Source organism: Balaenoptera musculus, chromosome 18 (genome assembly GCF_009873245.2).
Source record: "Balaenoptera musculus isolate JJ_BM4_2016_0621 chromosome 18, mBalMus1.pri.v3, whole genome shotgun sequence".
NCBI lineage: Eukaryota > Metazoa > Chordata > Mammalia > Artiodactyla > Balaenopteridae > Balaenoptera > Balaenoptera musculus.
Window position 1 is genome coordinate 13,908,137 of NC_045802.1, and position 25,700 is coordinate 13,933,836.

The 25,700-nt window shown below is 37.4% G+C and overlaps 1 protein-coding gene across 1 annotated transcript; it reads left to right on the forward strand.

Moving 5' to 3' along the window:
* The first annotated feature begins 2,024 nt into the window (after nt 1-2,024).
* On the forward strand, nt 2,025-14,146 carry UFM1 (ubiquitin fold modifier 1). The gene is made up of 6 exons (XM_036831759.1): nt 2,025-2,131; nt 2,207-2,263; nt 5,395-5,452; nt 8,818-8,857; nt 10,360-10,392; nt 11,767-14,146. Coding segments are annotated over exons 1-6 (258 nt in total). The 5' UTR covers nt 2,025-2,129; the 3' UTR covers nt 11,835-14,146.
* Nucleotides 14,147-25,700: the final 11,554 nt, after the last annotated feature.

The following is a 25,700-nucleotide window of genomic DNA, read 5'->3' on the forward strand; positions in this document are numbered from 1 at the left end:
GGGGGAAGAGAGTTAGAGGACTGAGGTGAGAAAGAATTCTAAACATTTAGGAACATGTATTTTTCAATGTCTTTTGGGAACACAACGTTTTTCCAGTGTACTTTTTTTTTAAAAATTATTTATTTATTTTTGGCTGTGTTGGGTCTTCGTTTCTGTGCTAGGGCTTTCTCCAGTTGCGGCGAGCGGGGGCCCCTCTTCATCGCGGTGCGCGGGCCTCTCACTATCGCGGCCTCTCTTGTTGCGGAGCACAGGCTCCAGACGCGCAGGCTCAGTAGTTGTGGCTCACGGGCCTAGCCGCTCCGCGGCGTGTGGGATCTTCCCAGGCCAGGGCTCGAACCCGTGTCTCCTGTATTGGCAGGCAGATTCTCAACCATTGCGCCACCAGGGAAGCCCTCCAGTGTACTTTTGATATAATATATGAACATATTTTCTGAAGAGGCAGCTAAATGTGAACTGAAGTCACACTGCCTGAGGTTGAATCCTGTCTTCACTATTTTTACACATTCAATAAAAATGCTGACCAAAATGTTTGTCTTTTCAGGATTTTGCCCCATGTTTTTATATGTGAGCAGAAACAAAACTATAAATATCAAGATGCAAATATTGTTTAAAATCATATGACATGTATTCTTAGAAATAGAGACTGTATGTATGTACTCTAATTCTTCATTGCTGTTTGGCTAGCAGACACCAGGTAGACACAATCAGTAGTTTTCTCCCTACTGCTATTCTCAAAAATCTTAGTCATACCAACAAAGTCCATAGTTTCAGCTATTAATGCTATAACTGTTGATCCCCAAATTTATCAATCGACATTTGCCTCCATCCCTCTACATATATGGCAAGACTTACATTTTTAAGAGTGAATAAGACAATGACTGTCATGAGAATATTGAGGGCTTACTTTCCCACAGTCAGAATCATCTCTCTCTGCATGGGGAGATACCACCATAGAAAAGTAGTCTGCTACAAAATTATGGCAAAGATGAAATTGGTTTTCAGCACTCCCACTACAGTTGCTTCCCTATTCCTCTCTTAGATATCTCCTCAAGAATCTAACGTAATATGCTAAATATTAACAATTTTTCTCTATTATATTAGTGCCTACGTGTTTCCCATTTTGTCTATTTATTGCAATGTTTCGTAAAGAGGGGATCACAGACATCGTAAGAGAATGTTGTCTTCTAGACACAGATGCTTAGATTTGTAATAAAATTTAGAGGACATACAGTCGTCTTCCCTCACTATATAAGAACCTGTGACTATTAGATCCTGGAGGGTTGGCACCTACCTACCTTACTCATCCCGGCATAGCCAGCGTTTAGCTTTAGCGCCTGACACATAGAAAGGATTCAAATTTCTTATTAAGCTGAATAAATGTGACCGGTGATAGGCAACCTAGTTCCCTGGTTTAATCCTATTAGACCCACATAACAAACTATTGAAATCTGTTCACGGATTAATCTTCTCAACTGGACTCCTCAGGTGCAGGGATCTTGTCTTTCTCTCACCAGCTTGGTAAGTCCCTTAGCTGTTGAAATTAAAAACGTAAAAAAAAAAAAAAAATACGAGAAATCTACAAGATATAACATGATTAGGTTGCTGGACAGGCATAAAATACTAATATTAAAGCTAGGTGACGATTCCAACTTCTAGAGCATCAGTCGAGCTTCTCCGCGCTCAGGTTGCCTCGGCAACTTGGGAGAGCGCCCGCCTCCGGCCCGCTCTTCGCCCGCCTCCCAGGACCCTTACTTCCGCCCCAACCTGCAAGCTGGGCCCTGGAGTCTTGCTGTCTCTGCCTGTGCCTGTCTGCCTGACTGAAAATACAGAAGAAAATAACTGCAATTAGAAGAATATTCTTTCCAAACGATCCGCAATTTTGTTTCAGAGATATACATACACAAGCAGTAGCTATCTGTAACTTGTAGGCTCCGCCCAGCGTGAGCATCTGGGCCCGGTTTTCAGGCAGTGCCTTGGACAACAGCAACCTTGGAGGACCCCAGCTTGCGGAGGGAGACGTGGGCCTAAGTGGGGCTAGACGCCGCAGAGGAAGTGGGGCTAGACGCCGCAGAGGAAGTGGGCCTGCTGGACGGAGTTGGCGTGCGGTTTGTGTCCAGACCGGCTGCACCATGTAAGTGTTTGCTTTCCACCCGCCCCAGTCCCCGGTCCCGCTGCCCGACCTTAACTCTCCCTCTCTCTTCCTCAGGTCGAAGGTTTCCTTTAAGATCACACTGACGTCGGACCCGCGGCTGCCGTACAAAGTGTGAGTAGCTCGGTCGCGGGGGGGTAGGGGGGTCGCTCTGGGCTGGGCGATGTGAGCCTTCCCCGCAGGTTCCACATCAACGGTCCGCGTTCCTTTCCTCTCTCCCCGCAGCTTCCCACATCCCACTCGAACTGAGATATCCTATAAGTGTCAGCTTGCCCAGGCGCGGGGCTGTGCGGGTGTGTGTGATGGGAACGTTGCTGGTGATTTGCGATCTCTCTTTGGGGGGGTGATGGAGCGGGAGGAGGTGTGGACGGGGCTCTGGTGATTTGCTGGCATCCTTAAAACAGTCTCAGTCTGCTCGTGATGAGACAGGCCTTTCACCACTTCGACCAGCTGTTAGAGGAAGTAAGGGAAAGCTTCCCAGTCCAGGTTCCGAAATTACTAGAACAGTGAGCCTCCTGATACTCGTTGAGTGTGACTCACTCGATAGTTGGGCTTCACGAAGTAGAGAGATTACTCCCTCTCTCATCTTTGATTTCGCCCTTTACGTTGGATTATTTTCATCAACGTGTAAGTTGGCTCTAGGAAAAAAGAATAAGGAGGGAGGGAGAAAGATGAAGGAGTAGAGCAGCCTCGGCATCTACAAGAGTGCCTGGAACGTGGTACCAGTTCACTCAGTATGTGTTGACTGAGTGAATTTAGCAGCACACTTCTAGCTCAGTGTGTGTGTAGTTGTGTGTATGTATAATTTGTGTACGGGTATGTGTATATAAAACAGACATAACACATGTATGGGTGTGTCAGGGTAATTATGTTATGTTTCCTATTCAAAGTAATGGTATCTAGTATTTGGGTACTAGTAAAAGCAACTCTGAGATTTGTGGGAAAACATGCTTTAACTTTTTAAGGCCACTTTTCACTTGTCAGGCAAGTAAATACATACTTCGATAGAGAAATTTTCCTTGAGTTGCTAATAGTTGAATTCTAGAAAAGATGTTTCAGTCCTGGATTTATTCAGGGGGAATGTCCGAGTTTTTATTGTTTGCTTTGTTTTTTTGTTTGTTGATAGATTCCCTGTTGGTATTGCTACTTGGTTATAGAAATGTTGAAATCAAACATTCTCTTTCATATACAGGATGCGTTAAAAAGCACCTTTGACTCTTTCAGTCTAATTCCAGTCTTTCGAGTCTTACTTCCCACCTCTTCCCCCTCACCCCACCCCCGGCTCCTTACTACCACCACCACTTAATCAGAGTTTCAGCCATCCTGTTCTCAGATTGACAAGCAAGTCTTTTTGGATCCTCCCTGTCTGGCACACGTTTTCTTGTGTGCTTCTAATGTAGTTCGTGACTACCACTTCCTGACAACATCCTTTAATGATCAAAATTTCACCTCTGAGACAATTTCTGTGATGATCTAGGGAGTTCATTTCACCCTTCCCTAGTGTCCTATAGAAACTTTGTTTTTATTCTTTATAATAACGCTTGTCATGTTATGCCATAGTTCTGTTTATGTGAAATATTTATTAAAGAAACAAATTTTGCCAGTAATTTACTTTAAAAGTTCACTTTAATATGCAGGATAGTTCCTATTTTTTCAAAACACCAATATAATGTAAGCGTAAGTTTTACAAAATGATGTGACTGGCAAACACAAGAGCTTCAAACCTAGATAAGGTTTCTGGAGTTGCAGTAACTCCCAGTCCCTCGGCAATTTTCTGCCAATTAGAACATGCACTGAAATATGTTTTTATTTTCTGTTTTATTGGATTTTCTTTGGACAGTCTCACCAATTTAATATGCAGATAGAAACTTATGTTAATGAATATCAACATGGCATTTAATTATATGATACAAGGACATTTCCAGTCTCTAGTCCAAAAGTGAATTGAAACCCCAAACTTTTAGAAGTTCTCCTCTAGAGTTTTAGGACAGTGAGTCTCAGGTTCTAAACTATAAATAAACTACAGAAATACTTGCAAAGTACTGTTCCCAGCTTTGTAGACTTTTACATTGCCAGTTTATTAGATACTTTTTCATCAAATGGCTATCCTTTAGAATTTTGTTTTTCTCTCTTTTTATTCCATATAAAAAAGGAAAGGGAAAAAAATGACATCTATTTTCACTCTTTAGCAGTATTTGGGGGGAGTGGAATAGGGCAGCTGGGAAATCTATTAACACATTCCTTACTGAAAGTCACTGTAATGTGCTGTGTCAGATATAATGATTTTTATATTCAGCAATACATCTGTAGACTAAGTGAGGGGATGGCACATACACCTCAGGGTGTTACATAGTAGTAGTTGGTATTAAGTCGTTAGAGAACAATACAGTGGGGACAAATAGAGAAGTTTCAAAGAGAAATGTTAGCTTTCCCTACTTTGAAAGAGGATCTGTTTTTCTATCTTTAATCATAGTAATTTATTTTACATTAGGATTCTTATTTATCTTATTTTATTTTTTTAACTTATTTCTGTGTCTTTGAGTGCTTTCTTAAGGCATAATGTCAATTATTTTTTAATGTTTAAGTTGGAAAATTGATGCGGATTGACTGTTTATTGGTGCTCTTTAATATACTTGCCACTGTACAGGTCAGTTAACAGAATCACACATCACTCTCCGAAATGTTTGTATTGAGTGAGCCCATTTTCAAATGACATAAAGGTGGAAGATCACTTAACATTTTGCCATAGTAAACATACTCATTTTCATCAACTTGGACTACTATTTTAGACTTGATGATTGAAAGTTCACAGAAGGCTTCGTGAAAAGACTTATGATCTGATGATGCTTCCCAGGTAGCCTCTTCTAATGAAAATGATCACATTCTTGCATGGGATGAACTGGAGGCGGCAAAGTGTACTGAAGACTGAGGAGAGATTCAACTTTTTGAAATCCATCTCTAGAAACAAGAAGCAACCTACACGCTAGACCTGTTTGTATCAAAGTATGAAGCATGTACAAATCCACACCTATGTAGGTTATTCATTTTCAAGTGGAGCTGAGGGCACCATCTCAGCAATAAGGCTAATAATTGCTTTCTTTTTTCGTAGAGTTAATGAACATAGTGTGCAATCATAATAGCCAACCTCAGACTCAAAAGACAGCTTTGTCAATAGCCGAAATAAGTAACAAAGGACCTGAAAAAAAAAACTCAGCCTTTTAAAAGATTCTTTTTAATTCTTGCAGACTCAGTGTTCCTGAAAGTACACCTTTTACAGCAGTCTTAAAGTTTGCAGCAGAAGAAGTAAGTATAGAAATTGGAACAACCTGTAGAGAGTGCAGTTTAGTGACGTGTCTCAAAAATCTGCATGCATCTTGACCCACCACTGCCACATGGGTTCATTATTAGGTTTACGCGGTCAAAAACTTAAGCCTCACTTATAGATAAAAGTAGAGTGAAAGTTGAGACTCACCGATAAAAGAATGACTTAAACAAATTGGCACATCTATTTAATGTAACCATTGAAAATTATAAGGAGAATTTTTATTGAAATTGAAAAGATAGTGATGATATGTCAATTTTTTAAAAAAACATTATATAACACTGTAATCTGTACGCCTGTGTTTTTACTAGCTTTGATTCTAGAAGTACAATTTTATTATATATTTATCTTATTTTTCAAATTTTCTCCATAAACCATGTGGACTGTCAGTAAAATTTATTTTTTTTAAAAGTGTTTTTAAAGATATGTTTGGGTTTCTGTTTTTAAGAAATAAAATTTTTTCATCAGAATTTTTTATCAGAGGCATCTGTAAAGTAGCTCTTTGGACTTGACAATTGGAAGAGAAACTTGCTCTGGTGGAAGTGACCTGAAAATGTGATTCGGGAGACTTAGCATTCCTCTTTTAACTGTGTCATTAATTATTTGTTTGACATGGGGCCAGCCCACGAATTTCTCTCTTCCTTAAATTTCTTAATGTGTAAACTGGGAATAGTTAATGCCTACCCTTCCTACCTGATGAAGTGATTTTGTGTAAAAATATAATAGCATTTACTAAAATTTTGTGAAGTTAAAGGTGCAGTGCAGGTACAGAGTAACCCAACTCAGAATATTTCGTTCGAAATCTTACAAGTTTACAGTCACAGAAAAAAATTTAGTAATTAAATAAATAAGAAACCGGCTTAATCCATAGTCCGGCCCTGTACTTAAGGAATTAATTGAACATCAGCCAGCCTATTAGTGCTTCTGGCTCCTTATAAACAATTGTCAGGAACCACTGCCATCGTTCATCACTCATTCAGAGTTAAACTGAAAAGTGGTATTACTTGCTTTATTGTCAATTTTGATCTATCCTTCATGCAGAAAGAATAACTAAAAAGAGATGGGGAACAAATCTGAACACAGCATCATTACTTTTTGCTACACAGATCGCTTGGTTGAAATACTCCTTGTTTGTGGCCTAGCAGGTTCCACAGATTCCAATTTAAGAAGTAGATCTCTTCAAGCTATAATTAATATTTATTATTAAATTTTGTAATTATTTTATAGTGTGTCCTTTTACAAGGCAAAGGCATTGTTGTGATCTGGGTCTTCTAGTAAAGCTTGTGAAAATCCTAACAGACGTGCAACAGAAAATGAATAAACTTCACGCAACCACATGTATTGATTAAGGTTTTAGTGTACCTTTTAATTATAATGAATCACGAGTGATACACACTTAGAAAGGATATAGCTTTAAGGCAGCAGTGAGAAGGGCTTTCACAAGATGACATTGTAGACTCTTCCAGGAAGAATAAGATTTGACTTAAGAAACCAGAAGTCTGTGGATATAAATCCCTAGTAAAATTCTCTTAATAAAAAATAAAATCCCCCAGCCTATGACTGGGAATTAATTTAACTAAAGAACGAGTTGTCAAAGCCTGAAAGAGCCTCTTAACATCCTAAATTATAAGACATATGGGATATGAGATGGAAATGAATGACAACTGAGGAACATAAAATGCACTTTGCATCTGGGAAAAAACTTGACAGTACTGTAGAAAGAAGTGGTAGTTAGTGTATGTACATCACTGGTAATGCTTCCCCACATGTCAGTTTAACCATTGCTGCTACATGCTGGAAAAGGAAGAAATTATGTCTGCAGTTGCTTTTGACTTTTAATGTCACAAAATATGTTACCACTAAGAAAACGCATAGCTTATCTTAAAATGGACATAACTAAGAATAACAAATAGAAACTTTGTCATATTCAAGTTTTAGAAATCTGAAATTGCCTATAATTAATTTAGGTTTTTTTTTATTTAGGTTTTTGATAAAATTTTAATAAGTATTACAACCTCTATAAAAACTTTTGAAGTATTTTTAAATTTATTAAAGTGCATTTTGAATTTACTTTAAATTAGGTTTATTTAAAATTTTTAAAAGGAAATTTACACTTAAGAATGTGCCATATGAACAGTAAAATTATTTGTTTTTTAGGTACATAAGCCTGTAACAAGTAATTGTTCTTATGTATAGTTAAGTTCTTATTTTAAAACTTGGTTGTTCAATTCATAAATTAAAATAAGCTTTTAGTTGTTTTTCTCAACTATGATACGTGACCACTGTAAATACCGAGAGCAGCATTTCCCAGAGAGAGTGTTTTCCCCAGACCACCAGAACCATCAAAAAAAAAAAAAAAAAAACTATTAAAAACTGGGAGCAGTGGCCCAAAAGTATGGGAAACACATTATTGACTATTTTTTTGCCTGGAGTTAAATAAACTATATTAGCCTCATATTAAAGGATTTTGAAAAGACTAGTAGTTTAACTTAATGTTTTCCAAACTTATTTAATCACAAAACTCAACTATAATATTTATAAAGTTAGTCCATGGCATAGAAGTGCTTAATATTTGTTGGAAGAATGAACTATGAGGACATGAACACACTTTGACAAATACTGGTCTCGAGAGCATTAAGAGGAGAGTTCTACCTTTTAGCTACCGATAAGTTCCATACCACATTTCATTGCTTCAGAAAGCTCTTCTTTTTACATCTCAGTGGAGTCTTCCTGTTATGCTTGGCCATGTGGCAGTCACGTAATTGTCTAGCTGACATCACCTGCACCTACTTGTACTTAGAGGTATTTCCTGGTGGCATAATTGGACTGTTGCAGTCCCATGAGGTTTAAGTCAGCAAATCATTTAAGGAGAACTTGAGGAAGGAATATGAGCCTTGGTTGGCCTCCCACTAAACACAAGAGAGCATTTGTTTGAACTTACTATTTCCACAAAGAAATTTGAGGAATATTCTAAGCAGTTGCTTTGCTTTTATTTTTGCTTATGCCTGAGCATTATATATGACAAAAGTAAATCATATCTAAGTCTGAAAGAGTAAACATTGGGTCATAGATTCATTGACAGTGTTTTTCTTTTTTTTGTAGTGCATAAAAAAGATGCATTTTACAATGTATGGTGTCCTAGATACGATGAAATGCAGTATTTAGAGAACAGTGTTGTCCTTTAAAGATAAAGCAAGTTATAGTGTTCTTTGATGATGTTACTTATCCTAAAGATAAATCACATTTTAGAATTATAGAGTTGATTATATGTACCCCATCCTTGCTACCCATCTTTCGTAGTTAATATTATATATATATGTATTTTTTATCTTTTACTCCCTTTTAGTTTAAAGTTCCTGCAGCAACAAGTGCAATTATTACCAATGGTAAGAATTCATTTTAAAACTATGTTTTAACTTTGAGTTATAGAAATTGTTTAAAAGAAACCAAATTAGTTAAAATTGACTTAAATATAAAAGGCTAAAACTTATATCAAGATAAATGATATACTTAATTGTAAATATTAAATCAAAGTTATTGTTCATAATTGTCTCTTTTCAGTTTTTTTGTGCTTTTGTTATATAGTACAGCACTTTATAATATTTTGTGTCCTTATAACTTCATGACAAATTATTATTTAAAATAACTTGTCATTTTATTTAACAAGGGGTTTTTTGGGTTTTTTTTTAATAAGTTATATTGGTAAATGCTTTTAGAATATAGGAAGCTAAGCAGGAATGTACCTTTGCTATACCTTGTTACTGCTTTCCTGATAGAAAACAATTTCTTATAGACTGCAATAATGAGGATTTTATCCAGTTAGATATATAAATTAAATTCTGAATATTGTAAGATACTACTAATAATTAAGTTTAATGGAACTAGCCCTATGAGAAAATACTGAAACAAGATGACGAATAAAGATTGGAGGGAAGGCTTATTATCTTTCAAGAATACAAAGTAATATTCACAGGTACTAGTGAGTGGTTCGTTAGTAGTTAAGACAGACTAAAAGAAGGTAGCTTTTTTTTTTAATGTTTTATTTATTTTATTTATTTATTTTTGGCTGCATTGGGTCTTCGCTGCTGCACGCGGGCTTTCTCTAGTTGCTGTGCGTGGGCTTCTCATTGTGGTGACTTTTCTTGTCGCGGAGCATGGGCTCTAGGTGCGCGGGCTTCAGTAGTTGTGGCGCGCGGGATTAGTTGCTCCGTGGTATGTGGGATCTTCCCGGACCAGGGCTCGAACCTGTGTCCCCTGCATTGGCAGGCAGATTCTTAACCACTGCACCACCAGGGAAGCCCAAGAAGGTGGCTTTAATGTGCAGTAAGTAGTATGATTTAGTTTAGAAATGACAGAATTTCTTATTCTGAAACATTCTGCATGCTGTCACATTGAAGTGTGTCTGTATCTAGATGAAAGCTACCTTCACTTTTCTGGAAAGTTCTAAATTCACAAATGAATAGCTATTGGGAAAGTGCTTTGTAAACTTTTATCAAGTGTCAGTGGAACTTACATTACTACGTGGGCTCTCCAGCCTTAGGATTTGATGCCTCAGAGCAATATTAAATGATTAATGACATACCTAAGGTGTTTTGGCTTTATTTTTCACTGGATGTGGCAAAATAGTATAAAAACTATCTTCTTTGTAAAACTTACCAGGATCATTGTGTTGACAGATGTTCTTGTCTAATACAGCAATATGTGTGAATACATAATAGTGAGAGATTTCAACAGATAACTCACCTGATAGATTGTCATTCGTGTTCTCAGTATAACTGTTTGGCTTATGCCTGTGTACACAGCAGCACTTTTTTGGCATAGTTCTTGTTACTATTAAAGCCTTTTAGCTTTAGAAATAACTTAGATGATTTTACAACTTATTTTCTAGATGGAATAGGAATAAATCCTGCACAGACTGCTGGTGAGTATCTATCTGAAATCCATGGAGGTGTGGTGAGGCTATATTTATCAATTGATACTGAATATTTAATTCATTCTCATTAGACTTGATAGAATTTAACAAAGGTGATAGTTGATTTTTAGGGATTGTATAGCAGTCTTTACCTGTGTGTGTAAGTAATTTGTTTCTTTCTATGTATCAGTTATGTATGCTTTTGGCTACAAGAAAGAGAAAACCTGACCAATAAGCTTTAAAGGTATTTTAATACATGTAACAAAAAGTCTGAATATCGTGCTCTTACGGGAATAATGATTTTGAACTACGTCGTAAGGTAGTTGTGAGGTAGTACATGTAAAGTGCTTAAAAGTTTGCATTATTTATAGTAAGCATTCAATAGGTGCTGGCTATTATTATTTTAAAGAAGTACAGTCATTTAAATTTCATGGGGCCTAGTCTACACTCAGAGTTTCAAGCTGTTAACATTATACAGTGCCAAATATTGATGTCCTAACAAGCAGGAAGGATAAAAGTAAACTTTTTAACAGACTGTATATTTGTGTTAGATGCACCTTCCTTAGCTTATAGTCTAATTATAATATTTTGAAATTAATCATGATTTAATATAATGTAACCTCAATCTTGAGAAGTAGTTATTTTTAAACTATTAATATTCTAAAGTACTTCTACAAAATTATATTGTCCTCCTAGGTCCTGGGCTTGAAATTTAGCCATACAGCAAATGAAGAGGAGTTTTAAATAATTTCTTTTTACATAAATCAGTTGTTTTAAGTATATAATTTTATTAAATTAAAAAGGCTATTTTTTGAGAATCATGAGGCATTTTGTTGTATGGATGCCTTTAAACTTAGATTTAAAGGTTTTCCTTTTCCTACTCTAGAAATGCTTGGTAGTTATATTAATTTGAATTACTGCTTACTCTGACATGTTGCTTTGTTGGATTACCCTATAAAATTGAATTGTGGGTATCACGAGGTGTGAAGAAAATCTCAGCAGGCAACACAGACCCAAAGTAGGTCAGGGTTTCTAAACTTCTGTCACTTGGGGTAGATTTAGATTTATTATTTTTCCTGCCCCTCAGTATTTTATTGTATATTAAAGTGAGTATTGATGGTTAAATTACCTTATGTTTTATTTGATGATTGGTTTTGGTAGTAGTTCTTTGGGTAGTGTTCTTATTTAAAATTTTCAAACATTTGTTTTGTTGTGAAGATGTGAGAGGAGTAGGAACAAGACTTAAGCCTGGACTCGGGTTCTAATGATCTTTGAGCTTTGTACCCACTTGATGCTCCTTTGTTTCTTTTACATAATAATTGTTGAAATGTTAAGATAGTGTGTCGTTTTTTAAATACCTAACTTTTTGTTTTGTTTGTATAGGAAATGTTTTTCTAAAGCACGGTTCAGAACTGCGAATAATTCCTAGAGATCGTGTTGGAAGTTGTTAATATCTGCTGCTTGGAACATAAAATCCCCTTCCAGAATAAATATTGGTATTGTTATTGTTGTAAAATTGGAATCAGGCATTTGAAACCCTATGAAGACACCAGTAGTTGATGAAGTAATGAAAGGTGACTGTCTGTCCCTTCTTGTTATTCACGCTCTTCACGTGAAGAGGGGCGGCTTCTGCGTTGAGGGTGTCATCACCACGGAAGATCACATTACTACCTCACAGCACACACAGGTAGTTCATTGGGGGTAAATGGATTATCCAGCTGTGTCTTATAACTGGAGGATACTTCTGATCATTCTTTCTGAGAACATTTGGAAAATTAAAGTTTACTGAATCTTCCTGTTTGTCTTTGAGTTAAAAATGTAAAAAGATTTTCAATCCGTACGTGGTAGTTTGCTTGATAGCATCTGACCTGCAGACACAAAAATAGTTGAATTCTTCATTATATATCGTTTATGATAAAGGATCACATCAATGAATAACTATCTTTTTATCATTTAGCTTGTTTTGAAGTTTCAGACTTCTGGAGTTCTTATAAATTTTAATTTAAAAATCAAAGATCCAAAAATTGAATTTTCGATCTAGCCCATTACGTGTAACATTGGTATCCCACGCCAAAGAGTTTAATTGAGATTAAAGTAGAAGCATCAGCTGCTGAATTATGCATTCTTTATTGATCTCTTCTTTAAAAAAACCTTTAAAACAGGAATCCTCAAGAAACCATCTTTTTGAGGATAATATTTCTAAATAGTGTTCAGGGAGAAAGTATTGTTGTAAAGAGGATCTGACATTCACAACAGAGCTCAAGGAAATGCTAATTGAAATGCTCACTAATTCTACTTACTGAAGACCCAACATTTAAGGAAGTGTTAAGATTAGTTACTGGAGTGAATAAGAAGCTAGGAAAGGAAGATGGGGAAGCCCAGATGACCAGGCTTATGGTAAGAAGGAAAGAGGGCTTCCCTGGTGGCGCAGTGGTTGAGAATCTGCCTGCCAATGCAGGGGACACGGGTTCGAGCCCTGGTCTGGGAAGATCCCACATGCCGCGGAGCAACTAGGCCCGTGAGCCACAACCACTGAGCCTGCGCGTCTGGAGCCTGTGCTCCGCAACAAGAGAGGCCGCGATAGTGAGAGGCCCGCGCACCGCGATGAAGAGTGGCCCCCGCTTGCCACAACTAGAGAAAAGCCCTCGCACAGAAACGAAGACCCAACACAGCCATAAATTAATTAATTAATTAATTTTTTAAAAAAAAAAGGAAAGAAACAAAAATGAAGGGGAGCAGAAAGCTGTAACAGAGTGTCACAGAGAAGGCCAAGCTGGATAGACAAAACTGCAGCGGCTATGTTGGGAAGAACTGAAAGGAAAATAAAATACTTGACATTGTTATAAGGAGCAGAAGGCAATCAGAGAAAGCAAAGCAGAGGCCTTGTCAACATACAGGTTTCACAATTCCCCGTAGAGAATCTAAAGGATGACGTGCATAAGGGAAGATTTTGTTTGACCTTATACAGGACATCAATATCCATGCACATCTTGAAAGGTGAAACGAAGGCTCATAGTGATTGAGAACCAGTGCTTGACTTGCTGTATTCTAGATGGTAAGCTCTGGAGGCAGGCCTGGTGTCTGTCTTGCTCTTTCTAGGCCTGGAAATGTAGGCCTTCAATGAATATGTGTAGAATTATTCATGAATAAAGTATTTCTAAAACCCATTTTTATCTAAGTGTGCATAGGCTCTAGGTTCATTGGGAAAAATATAATGCAACAGAATCAGTATCCGAAAAGTAATATTGGTTAAGTTTAAGGAAGTAACTAGATATTGTTCATATATTTGACAAATGAACAGCAGGATTCTGAATTGTAAGCGGAAAAAAAATTGTGCTGAGGTAGTATGTTGCTAATGTTTGGGGAATTTTTTATTTTTATAAACAAAGTCTGATGCTTAAAGACTCCTGGTCTTTAACAACGTTAAGCCTCAGTTAACCAGAAATTTATGAATACCCAGTTTCTGAATTTTCTGTTTTATTTAGATTTCCCCCATTCTGTTTCTAGCACAAAATTCTGCCTAATTTGTTACATTAATAAGTTTTATGATGTCTTCTACCGTAATTTGTTTAATATTTTTGTTCTTTGGTTGGAAAATTGTATTGCAGTAAGGTCTTAAAAAATATTTTCTTAAAGAACTAGACATTTTGTTATTAAATAAATGTGATCTGTAACTTCTTTGTGCAGAATGTTTTGAAGTGTTGTATTTAGTTTAAATGCTTTATTGGTACTCTTGTGAAAATACATTTTCTTATACCATAAACCATATTGTCTACTCTTATTATTAGTGTTTAGTTAGCACACCTGTTGAGCCAGTATATAACAAATGTAGCCAAAAAATAAAACAAAGGGCAAAAATGATTAATGGCTGTAGGTCTTAGAAATGAATATATATTTCCAAATGCCAGTCCATTTGGAAAAAAATTCAAGTTACAGTGTCTATAGTAAGTGTTTAGGTTGGTGGGTCCTAAACCTGGGGTGATTATCAGAATCACCTCGGAAATTATAAATATAGATTTCTGGAAGCCACCCCTAAAGTTCTTACTCATTAAATCTGGAATGATGTATAAGAATTTCTGTTTATAAAAGCAGTCCTGATGATTTCTGCTTTGCAACTCAGTTTGAGAATTAATGATAACTTTTCACTTCGTAGATGAACGAAATGCAGTGTAAGGGGTCAGAGTAACTAGAATATGTTCTAGAATCTTGGGAGTGTACATCCCACTGCTTGTTCCTCCTGTAGCTAAGTGCAGAGATGCTATAACAGTCTCTCTCACTCACCGGTAGTAAAGCTTCCTTTTAAAGTGTTCCACGTCCAATAGTTTTTTGGATATTTTATTTCTTAAGATTAGTTATTCAAAAGAAAAGCCAGTGGGAAGAAAACTCAGTCCAATTTAAGCTCCCTGGTCCCCAAATTAAGACGTTAAAAATACCCACCATGTCTTTACCCAAAGACCTAGAAATATTTGTAACTTGAAAGCATTTATGTACTGTAATGGAGCACTTATAAATTAACTGACCAAATATTAGTGTTCCCAAGGCTATTTATAAAACTGCATATTACATATGTAAATCATATATATGTGTATGTATACATATCTCTATTTTATGTATTTACCTATGGAATTAGTGGGTATATATATATATATATATACACATAATTTACATATGCAACTCATCTAAAAGAAATGTATTGCACAAATATGTATTGAATATGAATACACAGTTTCAATATGTATTGAACATCAAATATTTTGATATTTACTTTCACATGTCTCATTCTTCACAACAATGCCAAATTATTCCCATTTTACTGAAGAAGAAAGAGGCTTAAAGAGGTTGAGATTTAAAATTTGACTCCTTGTTTGACTTTGGAACTCTCCATATCATACTGGGAGAATTTTTCAGTATCTTTTTCACAATATACTAGATCTATATTGAATTATAAATTTAAAAATATAAGAGAAATATGTCAGGCTTAAATTCTTATTTCAGAGTACCAAATATGTGTGTAATCATGAATGGCATTACTTATTCATGGTGTAAATATGGTATGATTGTAGGACATTAAGTAAAAACCAATCAAATAAAGGTAATTATGAGTCTGGTGTGACTCCATAGGGTGGCTTGTGGGAGTGGGACTATGGCCCCGCGTTCATCCGCCCCATCAGACAATTTATGTTTTTTAACCTTGTGTATCTTGCAGATGCAGCTACAAGATTAGTTCCCTAGTAACTTGCTCTTCCCACCAGACTGTATTATGAATATTGGTAAATACTGGAGATGAAATGTGTTTAAGATTAATTCCTTTTTCTTGAGCTCTCAAAAATTTATACATTTCAAAACCAGCAAAATCTGCCAACTGAAGTAATTATATGGAAGGATATACTTCAAACCATTTTTTAATGGGCAGAGCACAGCTAGGAAATTTACATTATCTCATTTAAACCTTAATCTTGTCACAGACTGCCATGTTCATTTCTTTACTGGGAGCCAAGATTTAAATTAATGTGTTCAAAGTTACAACAATGAGGTTGGCTCCTAGGTCAACCTTTAATGGGATTATTAAATCCACACCGCGTGTTGTGGCTTATTGGCCATGATTTTTGCTAGAATTATATTGCAATATTTTCCAAAAAGGAAAAGGATACATCTGGGGAGGGCCTCATAGCTTGCTACTGACCATTTCTGTGATCTCACTTTGAAAAGTTGAACACTCAATAATCTACACAGTTAAGACTCTTTTAGTAAATATATATACATTTATAACTACAAAGAGAATTGTGAACATTGGAAAAGTAGGTTTATGGCCCTGTTACCTGCTTTGCTACATAGGGGGTGTTGTGGAAATTCTGTCTGGATGCAAAACACTGGCCAAGGTTGGCAGACAAGCACTGAGAGCCAGTTTTTTGGCATAAATCCGTGATTTTCTGGCAAAACTCGTTAGCAATGTAAAAGCTGTTATTGAGAGCATATTGTGATGATACATCATGTCAATATTTGTTTGGCTGAGTAACACTGTGGATTTAATAATTCTTAAATGCACAATTTATGACTGCTGAGCTGTTTAAGGAAAAAAATTTCTATGTGATGTTTATCGTCAGTGCCACAAACATTTTGACGTTTTAAGTGGAGATGCTAGCTTCTGTGACTTTTTAAATAAGTGTGTTGGACAGATTAGGGATTTTTAAATTATCCTTAGGTATGCACATTATGTAGCAATAACACATAAGAGACAATGACTGAATAAATGAGTGAGTCATAGAGGTCTTCATCCTTTATAACCTCTGCCATAAATCCATATTACCTGATAGACCTTTTTCTTAATTTTATTTTTTTATACAGCAGGTTCTTATTAGTTATCTATTTTATACGTATTAGTGTATAAATGTCAATCCCAATCTCCCAATTCATCCTACCACCACCACCCCACACCCGCTTTCTCCCCTTGGTGCCCGTACGTTTGTTCTCTATATCTGTGTCTCTATTTCTGCCTTGCAAATGGTTCATCTGTACCGTTTTTCTAGATTCCACATATGTGCATTAATATACCATATTTGTTTTTCTCTTTCTGACTTACTTCACTCTGTATGACAGTCTCTAGGTCCAACCATGTCTCTACAAATGACCCAATATCGTTCCTTTTTATGGCTGCCTAATATTCCATTGTATATATGTACCACATCTTCTTTACCTGCTAGACTGTTTTACTCAACATTTTCAGTTTTGGCATAGTGTTAGAAGATGCTGAAAAATATTTGTTGAATAAGTAAATTATTATTATTATTTTTGGTATGTGGGAGGTATACACCTGGCACTTAAGAGCCTTAAACCTAAAGTCTTAGAAAGGAATAATCTCTATTAACTTCTTTCTTCCTGAAAAAGATAGCACACATGGACAACTGATATTTATTGAGCTTTTGTATCAGGCACTGTGTTTTATGTTTTACATTCTTATTTTTTATATATAAATTTACTTATTTATTTATTTTTGGCTGCGTTGGGTCTTTGTTGCTGTGCATGGGCTTACTCTAGTTGCAGCAAGCGGGGGCTACTCTTCATTGCGGTGCACGGGCTTCTCATTGCGGTGGCTTCTCATTGTGGAGCACGGGCTCTAGGCACTCAGGCTTCAGTAGTTGTGGCACACGGGCTTAGTTGCTCCGTGGCATGTGGGATCTTCCTGGACCAGGGCTTGAACCCATGTCCCCTGCATTGGCAGGTGGATTCTTAACTGCTGCACCACCAGGGAAGTCCTTACATTCTTATTTAACCCTCATTATAGTCTATGAGATCAAGACTATTTTTTCACAAACTTTAGATTAAGAAGCTGGAATGTTCAAAGAGATTTCGTTATTTTTCTGAGGTTACACAACTAATAGGAAGCAATGGTATATGTAACTCAGTCCCTTCCTAGGACGCCCCAGGAAGCACTACACAGCTGATTGGGGGCCTGGGAAGTTAGTCTAGTTTAAAGCCCAGAAAGCTGGTACCTCCCACTGTGCCTCCTTCTTTGGCCTCTTTCTCCACTTTCTTCTTTGTTATTCATCCTGACCTCTCTCTAACCCTCCTATATATCTTAAAGCCAGTAAGAAAGGAGGGTGATATGAATAGAAGACTCAACAGTTACATCCATACTTCTTCATGCTGCTTCATGTCTATCTCTATGTAACTCTTTCATTCCTTTATTCGGGCATTTATTTACCAAGGGTACATAAAAAAGCAGGTACTACTCACTGCTTTTCAGAGTTAAGGTCCCTGCACTGAGGCTTGGAGAGCAGGGTGTGTTGGCCACAGTTTCTAAGTATTCCCACAGTCTTTTGTAGGTCTCACTGGATGTTCTCATTCCTTGTTTAAGGCCTGACAAACTCCATCACTTCTGCCTACCCACAATTAGTCAAGGTATGGTGGGTATTTTGGGGTATGATTTGGCAAGAGAGAGATGGGTAAGTTGACGTAGGTGTGTCTCAGGGGGTGTTCAGAAATCTGAAATTTAGTTTGACACAACTGCTGTCCCAGCCAAGAAGCAGGAGGAAATCTGAAGTCAAGAACCCATTTGTTCAATGCTTCTTGGTGGGAACTAAAAAACCACATCAGGAAGATGCTTAAATAGGTTGAATATAGTACAGGGTGGTATCAGTAAGGACAGATAAAGATGTTGGCACATAATTTTGCTTTTTAGAAACTTCACTGAAAATAAACTATAAGTAAAATAAGTGTCTTCTTTCTGATCTTTCAACTGAAATTGTTCTTATAATAAATATCTAGAGTAACACAGTTAATGTCAATGAAACAATATGATGTCTAAAGAAAGAAATAGCAATTTTAAAGTGTAAACCTGCCCATTTTTGGATTGGGTTGTTTGTTTTTCTGAGCTGCATGAGCTGCTTGTAAATTTTGGAGATAAACCCTTTGTCAGTTGCTTCATTTGCAAATATTACAATAAATGCTGGAGAGGGTGTGGAGAAAAGGGAACCCTCTTGCACTGTTGGTGGGAATGTAAATTGATACAGCCACTATGGAGAACAGTATGGAGGTTCCTTAAAAAACTAAAAATAGAACTACCATACGACCCAGCAATCCCACTACTGGACATATACCCTGAGAAAACCATAATTCAAAAAGTCATGTACCACAATGTTCATTGCAGCTCTATTTACAATAGCCAGCACATGGAAGCAACCTAAGTCTCCATCGGCAGATGAATGGATAAAGAAGATGTGGCACATATATACAATGGAATATTACTCAGCCATAAAAAGAAATGAAATTGAGTTATTTGTAGTGAGGTGGATGGACCTAGAGTCTGTCATACAGAGTGAAGTAAGTCAGAAAGAGAAAAACAAATACCGTATGCTAACACATATGTATGGAATCTAAAAAAAAAAAAAAATGGTCATGAAGAACCTTGGGGCAAGATGGGAAAAAAGACGCAGACCTACTAGAGAATGGACTTGAGGACACGGGGAGGGGGAAGGGTAAGCTGGGACAAAGTGAGAGAGTGGCATGGACGTATATACACTACCAAACATAAAATAGATAGCTAGTGGGAAGCAGCTGCATAGCACAGGGAGATCAGCTCAATGCTTTGTGACCACCTAGAGGGGTGGGATAGGGAGGGTGAGAGGGAGGGAGACGCAAGAGCGAAGAGATATGGGGATATACCTATATGTATAACTGATTAACTTTGTTATAAAGCAGAAACTAACACACCATTGTAAAGCAATTATACTCCAATAAAGATGTTAAAAAATAAATAAATAAATAAAAAATAAAGTGTAAACCTATGTATTAGTTTCCTAAGGCTGCTGCTAACGAAGTACCAGAAACTGAGTGGCTTATACAATAGAAAGTTATCATCTCATGATTCTGGAGCCTGGAAATCAAGGTGTCAGCAGGGTTGGTTCCTTGTGATGACTGTGAAGGAAAGATCTGCTCTGGGCTTCTTTCCTCAGCTTTCCTCTTCACAATTTCTATTCTCTATGTGTATCTGTCTCTTTGTTTAGATTTTTCCTTTTTATATCAGTCATAATGGATTAAGACCCACTCTAATGATTTCATCTTAACTCATTACATCTACCGTGACCCAATTTCTTTTTTTTTAATTGATTTTTAGTGGAGTAGAGTTACTTTACAATGTTGTGTTAGTTTCTACTGTACAACAAAGTGAATCAGCTATATGTATACATATATCCCCTCTTTTTTGGATTTCCTTCCCATTTAGATCACCACAAAGCACTGAGTAGAGTTCCCTGAGCTATACAGTAGGTTCTCATTAGTTATCTATTTTATACATAGTATCAATGGTGTATATATGTCAATCCCAATCTCCCAATTCATCCCACCGCCTCCCTTTCCCCTCTTGGTGTCCATACATTTGTTCTCTATGTCTGTGTCTCTATTTCTGTTTTGCAAATACGGTAATCTATACCATTTTTCTAGATTCCACATATATGCGTTAATATACGATATTTGTTTTTCTCTTTCTGACTTATTTCGCTCTGTATGACAGTCTCAATTTCTGAATAAGGTCACCTTCTGAAGTACTAGAGGTTAGGATTCTGACATACCTTTGTTTTTGCAGGGAGTCACAATTCAGCTTATAACAGCCTACCTCATGCTTCCTAGATAAGGTTATAGATGAAATACATGAATTACAAAAAATGTGTCCTAAAAATAATCTTTGCATTTGTGAATACAATTCACAAATCCAATCAGAAATTTATGAACAAATCTCCATAATTTTAAACAACTCAATTGAATGAATTGGATTAAATAGAAGGGAAAATGAAAGGCCTTATTAATTCCCAAATTTCACTTTAACCTCTCCCAACAATCTGTTGCCCAGTCCTGCAAATGACGCCCTGAGTTTCTCTTTTCTTTATGTCCTCCCCTGGAAACAAAGAGCAGAGCAAAACCCTAAAGGCAGGCAGCTGAAAGGCACGGAATTTCCAGCCAGTAATTCAGACACCTTAGTCTCCAAACAGTCAAAAGCTTGAGTTTCCGACAGTGGCTGGAAAGTTATGTTTCTGAGACTTCTTACCTTGGACGTTTTACTGGATACAATCGTATCATTCAAACAAATGAAGAGTTGTTTTTTGTTTTTCTTTTCAGTAGCCAGATTGCTTTCCATTGTCTACACTGCTTACAAAGATGCAAAAAGCTGTACCCATCATTCAACTACCCATTTGATACAAAACAGTGTGGGCGCCCAAAGCATCCTCTAAAAGAACAAACTGTAAGCAGGGAGATGCAGTTAAAGTGGAGGCTTCATATTAAATAGGAAATAGAAGCCGCAGAGCCAATTATAGGTACATTTCTGCTTGTTGAAGAGACCTCAAAATAGGTATTAAAAATCTGCCTCTAAAGGTTTTCTTTTCAGTGAAACTGAAAAAAAAATATATGATAGGCCATATATAAAAAAGAACATTCATTCTGCCTGCCAAAGTAATCGTCTCCTTCCTCTTACCAGATTCAAGGTACAGGATAATTGCCTCTCCGTGATGCTTTGTTATGAGAGTTCTAAATAAACCGCTCTCAAGTGGCCCCCTTAAGAGCAGCGTCCCCTAGGAATACCATTGAGCCTTGAAACTATAATTTGTTGCAGACACTCTGAGCAGAATACATCCTTTCCCAATCTGTAAACTTGATAATTAAGTGTGTTTAGTTAAAGTTAAAAATAAAATGAAGTGGAAAGTTATTAACCTGGAGTGGTGGCAGACAGAGAGGAACTTCAAAAAGCGAACTCACATTTTTGGTGCACGTCATATGTTCCAGACACTTTGCTAAGAGCTTTAACTAATGTACCTCTTAATTCTTCACATTGATCTATTTATATATTTCTTTTATGGATGATGAGAGAGATGCAATGACTTATACACCAAGTAAATGGTAGAAGTAGAATTCAAACCTATGGTTCTTTGACTCTAAAGCTTATATTCCTTCCACTCAGTTCCAGCAACTGAGACATAAGAAGAGAACGTGAGAAATCTCATTTCTCAATCAAGCATCAAGTTTCTTCACATTCTGGTCCCTGGTGTCTTTATCAGAATGATATCTCTGCTACACCTCGCCCTACACCCTGACCCATAACCCTTAATGAGCATTCTTATAGTCATCCTTTTGGTCATGCTATTCTTGCCTGGAATGTCCATGTTTACTCTTATCCACCTGCAAGGTTTTAAACCAGGTACAGTACCACTCTCCTAGGAGATGTTTGGAAATGCGTACAGCATTTATGGTTGTCACAATGGGGGTGCTACTGGAAATAAGTGCCCGGAGCTGGGGTTGTTAGCAGTCTGCAATGCCATGATGTATGGATGGCTGCACACAACAGAGGACAGAGAACTGCTCTGTGCCAAATGCCCCTCAAGCCCGACTGAGAGCACAGACCCTGAATCTTGCTCATCCCTCCAGCCCTATTACCCCCAATGAATTTTTTGATGTCCAACTGCCTTGGACCTGAGATGGTTTGCCCCTTTTCTGAAATGCAGAAAGATTTCTTATCTACTAGTCTGTATGTTTAATGCCAATGTAGTTTGAATACAATTATTAGTTATCCTTTTTTGTTACATACATTCTTTGTCTTTCTAGTAGTTCTTTTAATGCTCCTTGAGGTCAGGTACATGTTATATGTGCCTTTAATCGCAATCATGATAGCAAATATTTCTATAGCTTATATGGCATGGATTTGCCAGTGACTCTTTTAAGTGCTTTATATATATATAAACTCATTTAACCCTCCCCCAAACACTATAGACTTTTATTAGACCCATTTTATAGACAGAAAAACTGAGGAAAAAAGAGGTTAAGTAACTTGCACAAAGTCATACAATTAACAAGTGTCAGGACTGTGTTTCAAACCCAGAGATGTGGTTTCAGAGTCTGATGCTCTTAACTACCAAATTCAGTAGATTTTCCTAACAAATGTGTCCCAGCACCTATTATAGTCAAACACAAAAATAAGACTTTGATTTTTAGAAAATATTAATAAAATTTAAGTATAGTTTTGGAGTAATATATAGAGGCTCCAAAGATGGGCACTTAACCCAGCTAAAGGGAATAGGGGAGGCCTCCTAAAAGGATGAACTAAACCTAGAGCAACAAGTTCAAGCCAGGGGCAATGGAAAAGGGGGCTGGAGAGTAGGCAGAGACAGACCACAGAGGAGCCATGTTAGTTAGCTTAAACTTAATCATATAGGTAGTAGGTTTTAATTACAGGGTGAGCCAGTCAAGTAAGAGTTTTACAGATGTCACCTTGGCATCTGTGTGAGGATGATCTGAAGAGAATGAGTTCACAACAGTAAGTTGTAGGGAGGTTGTGGCAGTGTATAGGTGATGATGATGATGATGATGATGATGGTGGTGGTGGTGATGATGATAGTGATGATGCTGGTGGTGATGATGATAGTGATGATGCTGGTGGTGATGATGATAGTGATGATGGTGGTGGTGATGATGATATTGATGATGGTGGTGGTGATGATGATGGTGATGATGGTGGCGGTGGTGATGATGATGGTGATGATGCTGGTGGTGGTGATGATAGTGATGATGGTGGTGGTGATGATAACAGTGATGATGGTGGTGGTGGTGATGATGATAATAGTGATGATGCTGATGGTGGTGATGATGATAATAGTGATGATGCTGATGGTGGTGATGATGATAATAGTGATGATGCTGACGGTGGGGATGATGATAGTGATGATGGTGGTGATGATGATAATAGTGATGGTGCTGATGGTGGGGATGATGATAATAGTGATGATGCTGACGGTGGGGATGATGATAGTGATGATGGTGGTGATGATGATAATAGTGATGATGCTGATGGTGGTGATGATGATAATAGTGATGATGCTGATGGTGGGGATGATGATAATAGTGATGATGCTGATGGTGGGGATGATGATGGTGATGATGCTGACGGTGGTGATGGTGGTGGTGATGATGATAATAGTGATGATGCTGACTGTGGGGATGATGATAGTGATGATGGTGGTGGTGATGATGATAATAGTGAAAATGCTGACGGTGGTGATGATGATGGTGATGATGATGACAAAGGCCTGCCTGAACTAGGACATCACTATCTCTGCCAAGGCCTGCTGTGGACTGTCCCCTCCAGGCCACACTGAATCCCCTGCCTTTCACTCACCTTCTTCCAGCATCTACCTAATATACCCCCATATGGCCCATATACCTTTTCTTGGGTAAGTGGATTTTCTTGGGCAAATCAAGCCTATATTTCATATACTTAAAAGGGAAGGCAACCTTGTGCATGAAACGAGCACTAGGCCAAGGACCCTAGCATCTGGATTCAGCTCCAGTGTCGCTTTTGATTACCTGTGTCACTTATGAAAGTCACTTTATGACTATAGTCTATTTCCCATGTAAATTAGGGTACCTTTGAAAAGGCCAGAAAATGTCAGAAAAGAAGGTGTCTATCCCTTTTCCAGGGACAAATGTTGCTTACCTTCCGAACACTAAATGGTTATTTTATTATAATCCTAGAAAGTATTTAAGTGTCTCTTATTTTGACAGAGACGCCTCCATTTTATCATTTTGTCTGAAACAAATTTCATTGTTATTTTTTAATCTGCCAACTAGCCAAGCTGTGCCCTTGGTTCACTTCTTTGGAAATTCCAAGGAAGTCAGTGGGACGTGGAATGATTATCTCACAGCTGAGCCTGGCCTGTGTTCCTCTGTAATTTGCATGGCGGGGGGCCAGAGAGAACTTGGGAAGCAAAGAGCTTTATTTGCATGAACAGCGTCTCCGGGACACGAATTCCAAAGGGGCTGCGTGCGGGAAGTAATGATTCTAACAGACCTGCCTTGTCCTCTGTTTCCATCTTCACCTACCACGCTGCCTTTTCTGCAAACATCTGTAAAAAGACTATATGAAGGGAGGGTGTGTGTGTGTGTGTGTGTGTGTTATGTCTATCTGTGTGATGTCTGTGTAGTGTGTATGTGAGTCTTTCTTCAGAGCAAAATAAGGTTTGGAAGGGAATTCAGTAACAATACCGGTTGCTCTCACTTCCCCAGGGAAACCACACAGCATGTAAATGTCTCAAGCCTCAGCACCATTTCTTAATTAACTGTTTATGTACCTGCATCCCCCTGTGTCTTGAGTGTGACTGGAGCACAGGGTCTATGTGTTCTAACTCCGTACTCAGTGTGACGCTTGGCACATAGAAGGAGATCAAAATTTGTTGAATTTCTTGTTATCAAATCAACCCAAATTTTGGTAATTAATTTGGAGCAGTTGCTTCTCATCTTAGTATGAGCTCCAGGAATTTCTGTCAAGCAGGGAAAAAAAGTTGCCGTTAGTAGGTACGGCAGATATAGTGTCAATCTTAATATGTAAGGGCCTTTGCAACTCAATGAGAAAAAAAGTACTCACTGAGGAATAAAATTTAAATGGCTTACGTGTTTTAAAACATTTTCAAACTCACTAGAAATCAGAGATGCAAAATAATATAAGTATACAATGTATGTATGAAATGTAGTATAAGATGCTATTTCATCCATCAAAATACCAAAGATTAAAATTAACAGATGATACCCAGAGTTGGCAAAGATGCAAGACATAGACCCTCTTATACAGGTCAGGTATCAATGTCAAGTGACTCAATCTTTCTGGAGGACCACTGGTAATATTCTCAAAAGTCTTAAATATCTCCTTTTACCCAGTTATCTCCATTTCTAGGGATTTATTCAATGCAAGTAATCAGAGATGTGAACAAAGGTTTCTGTACAAGGATAAGCAACACTTTATCTATTTGCTAAATCATTTTGTGACACTGTGATATATATGT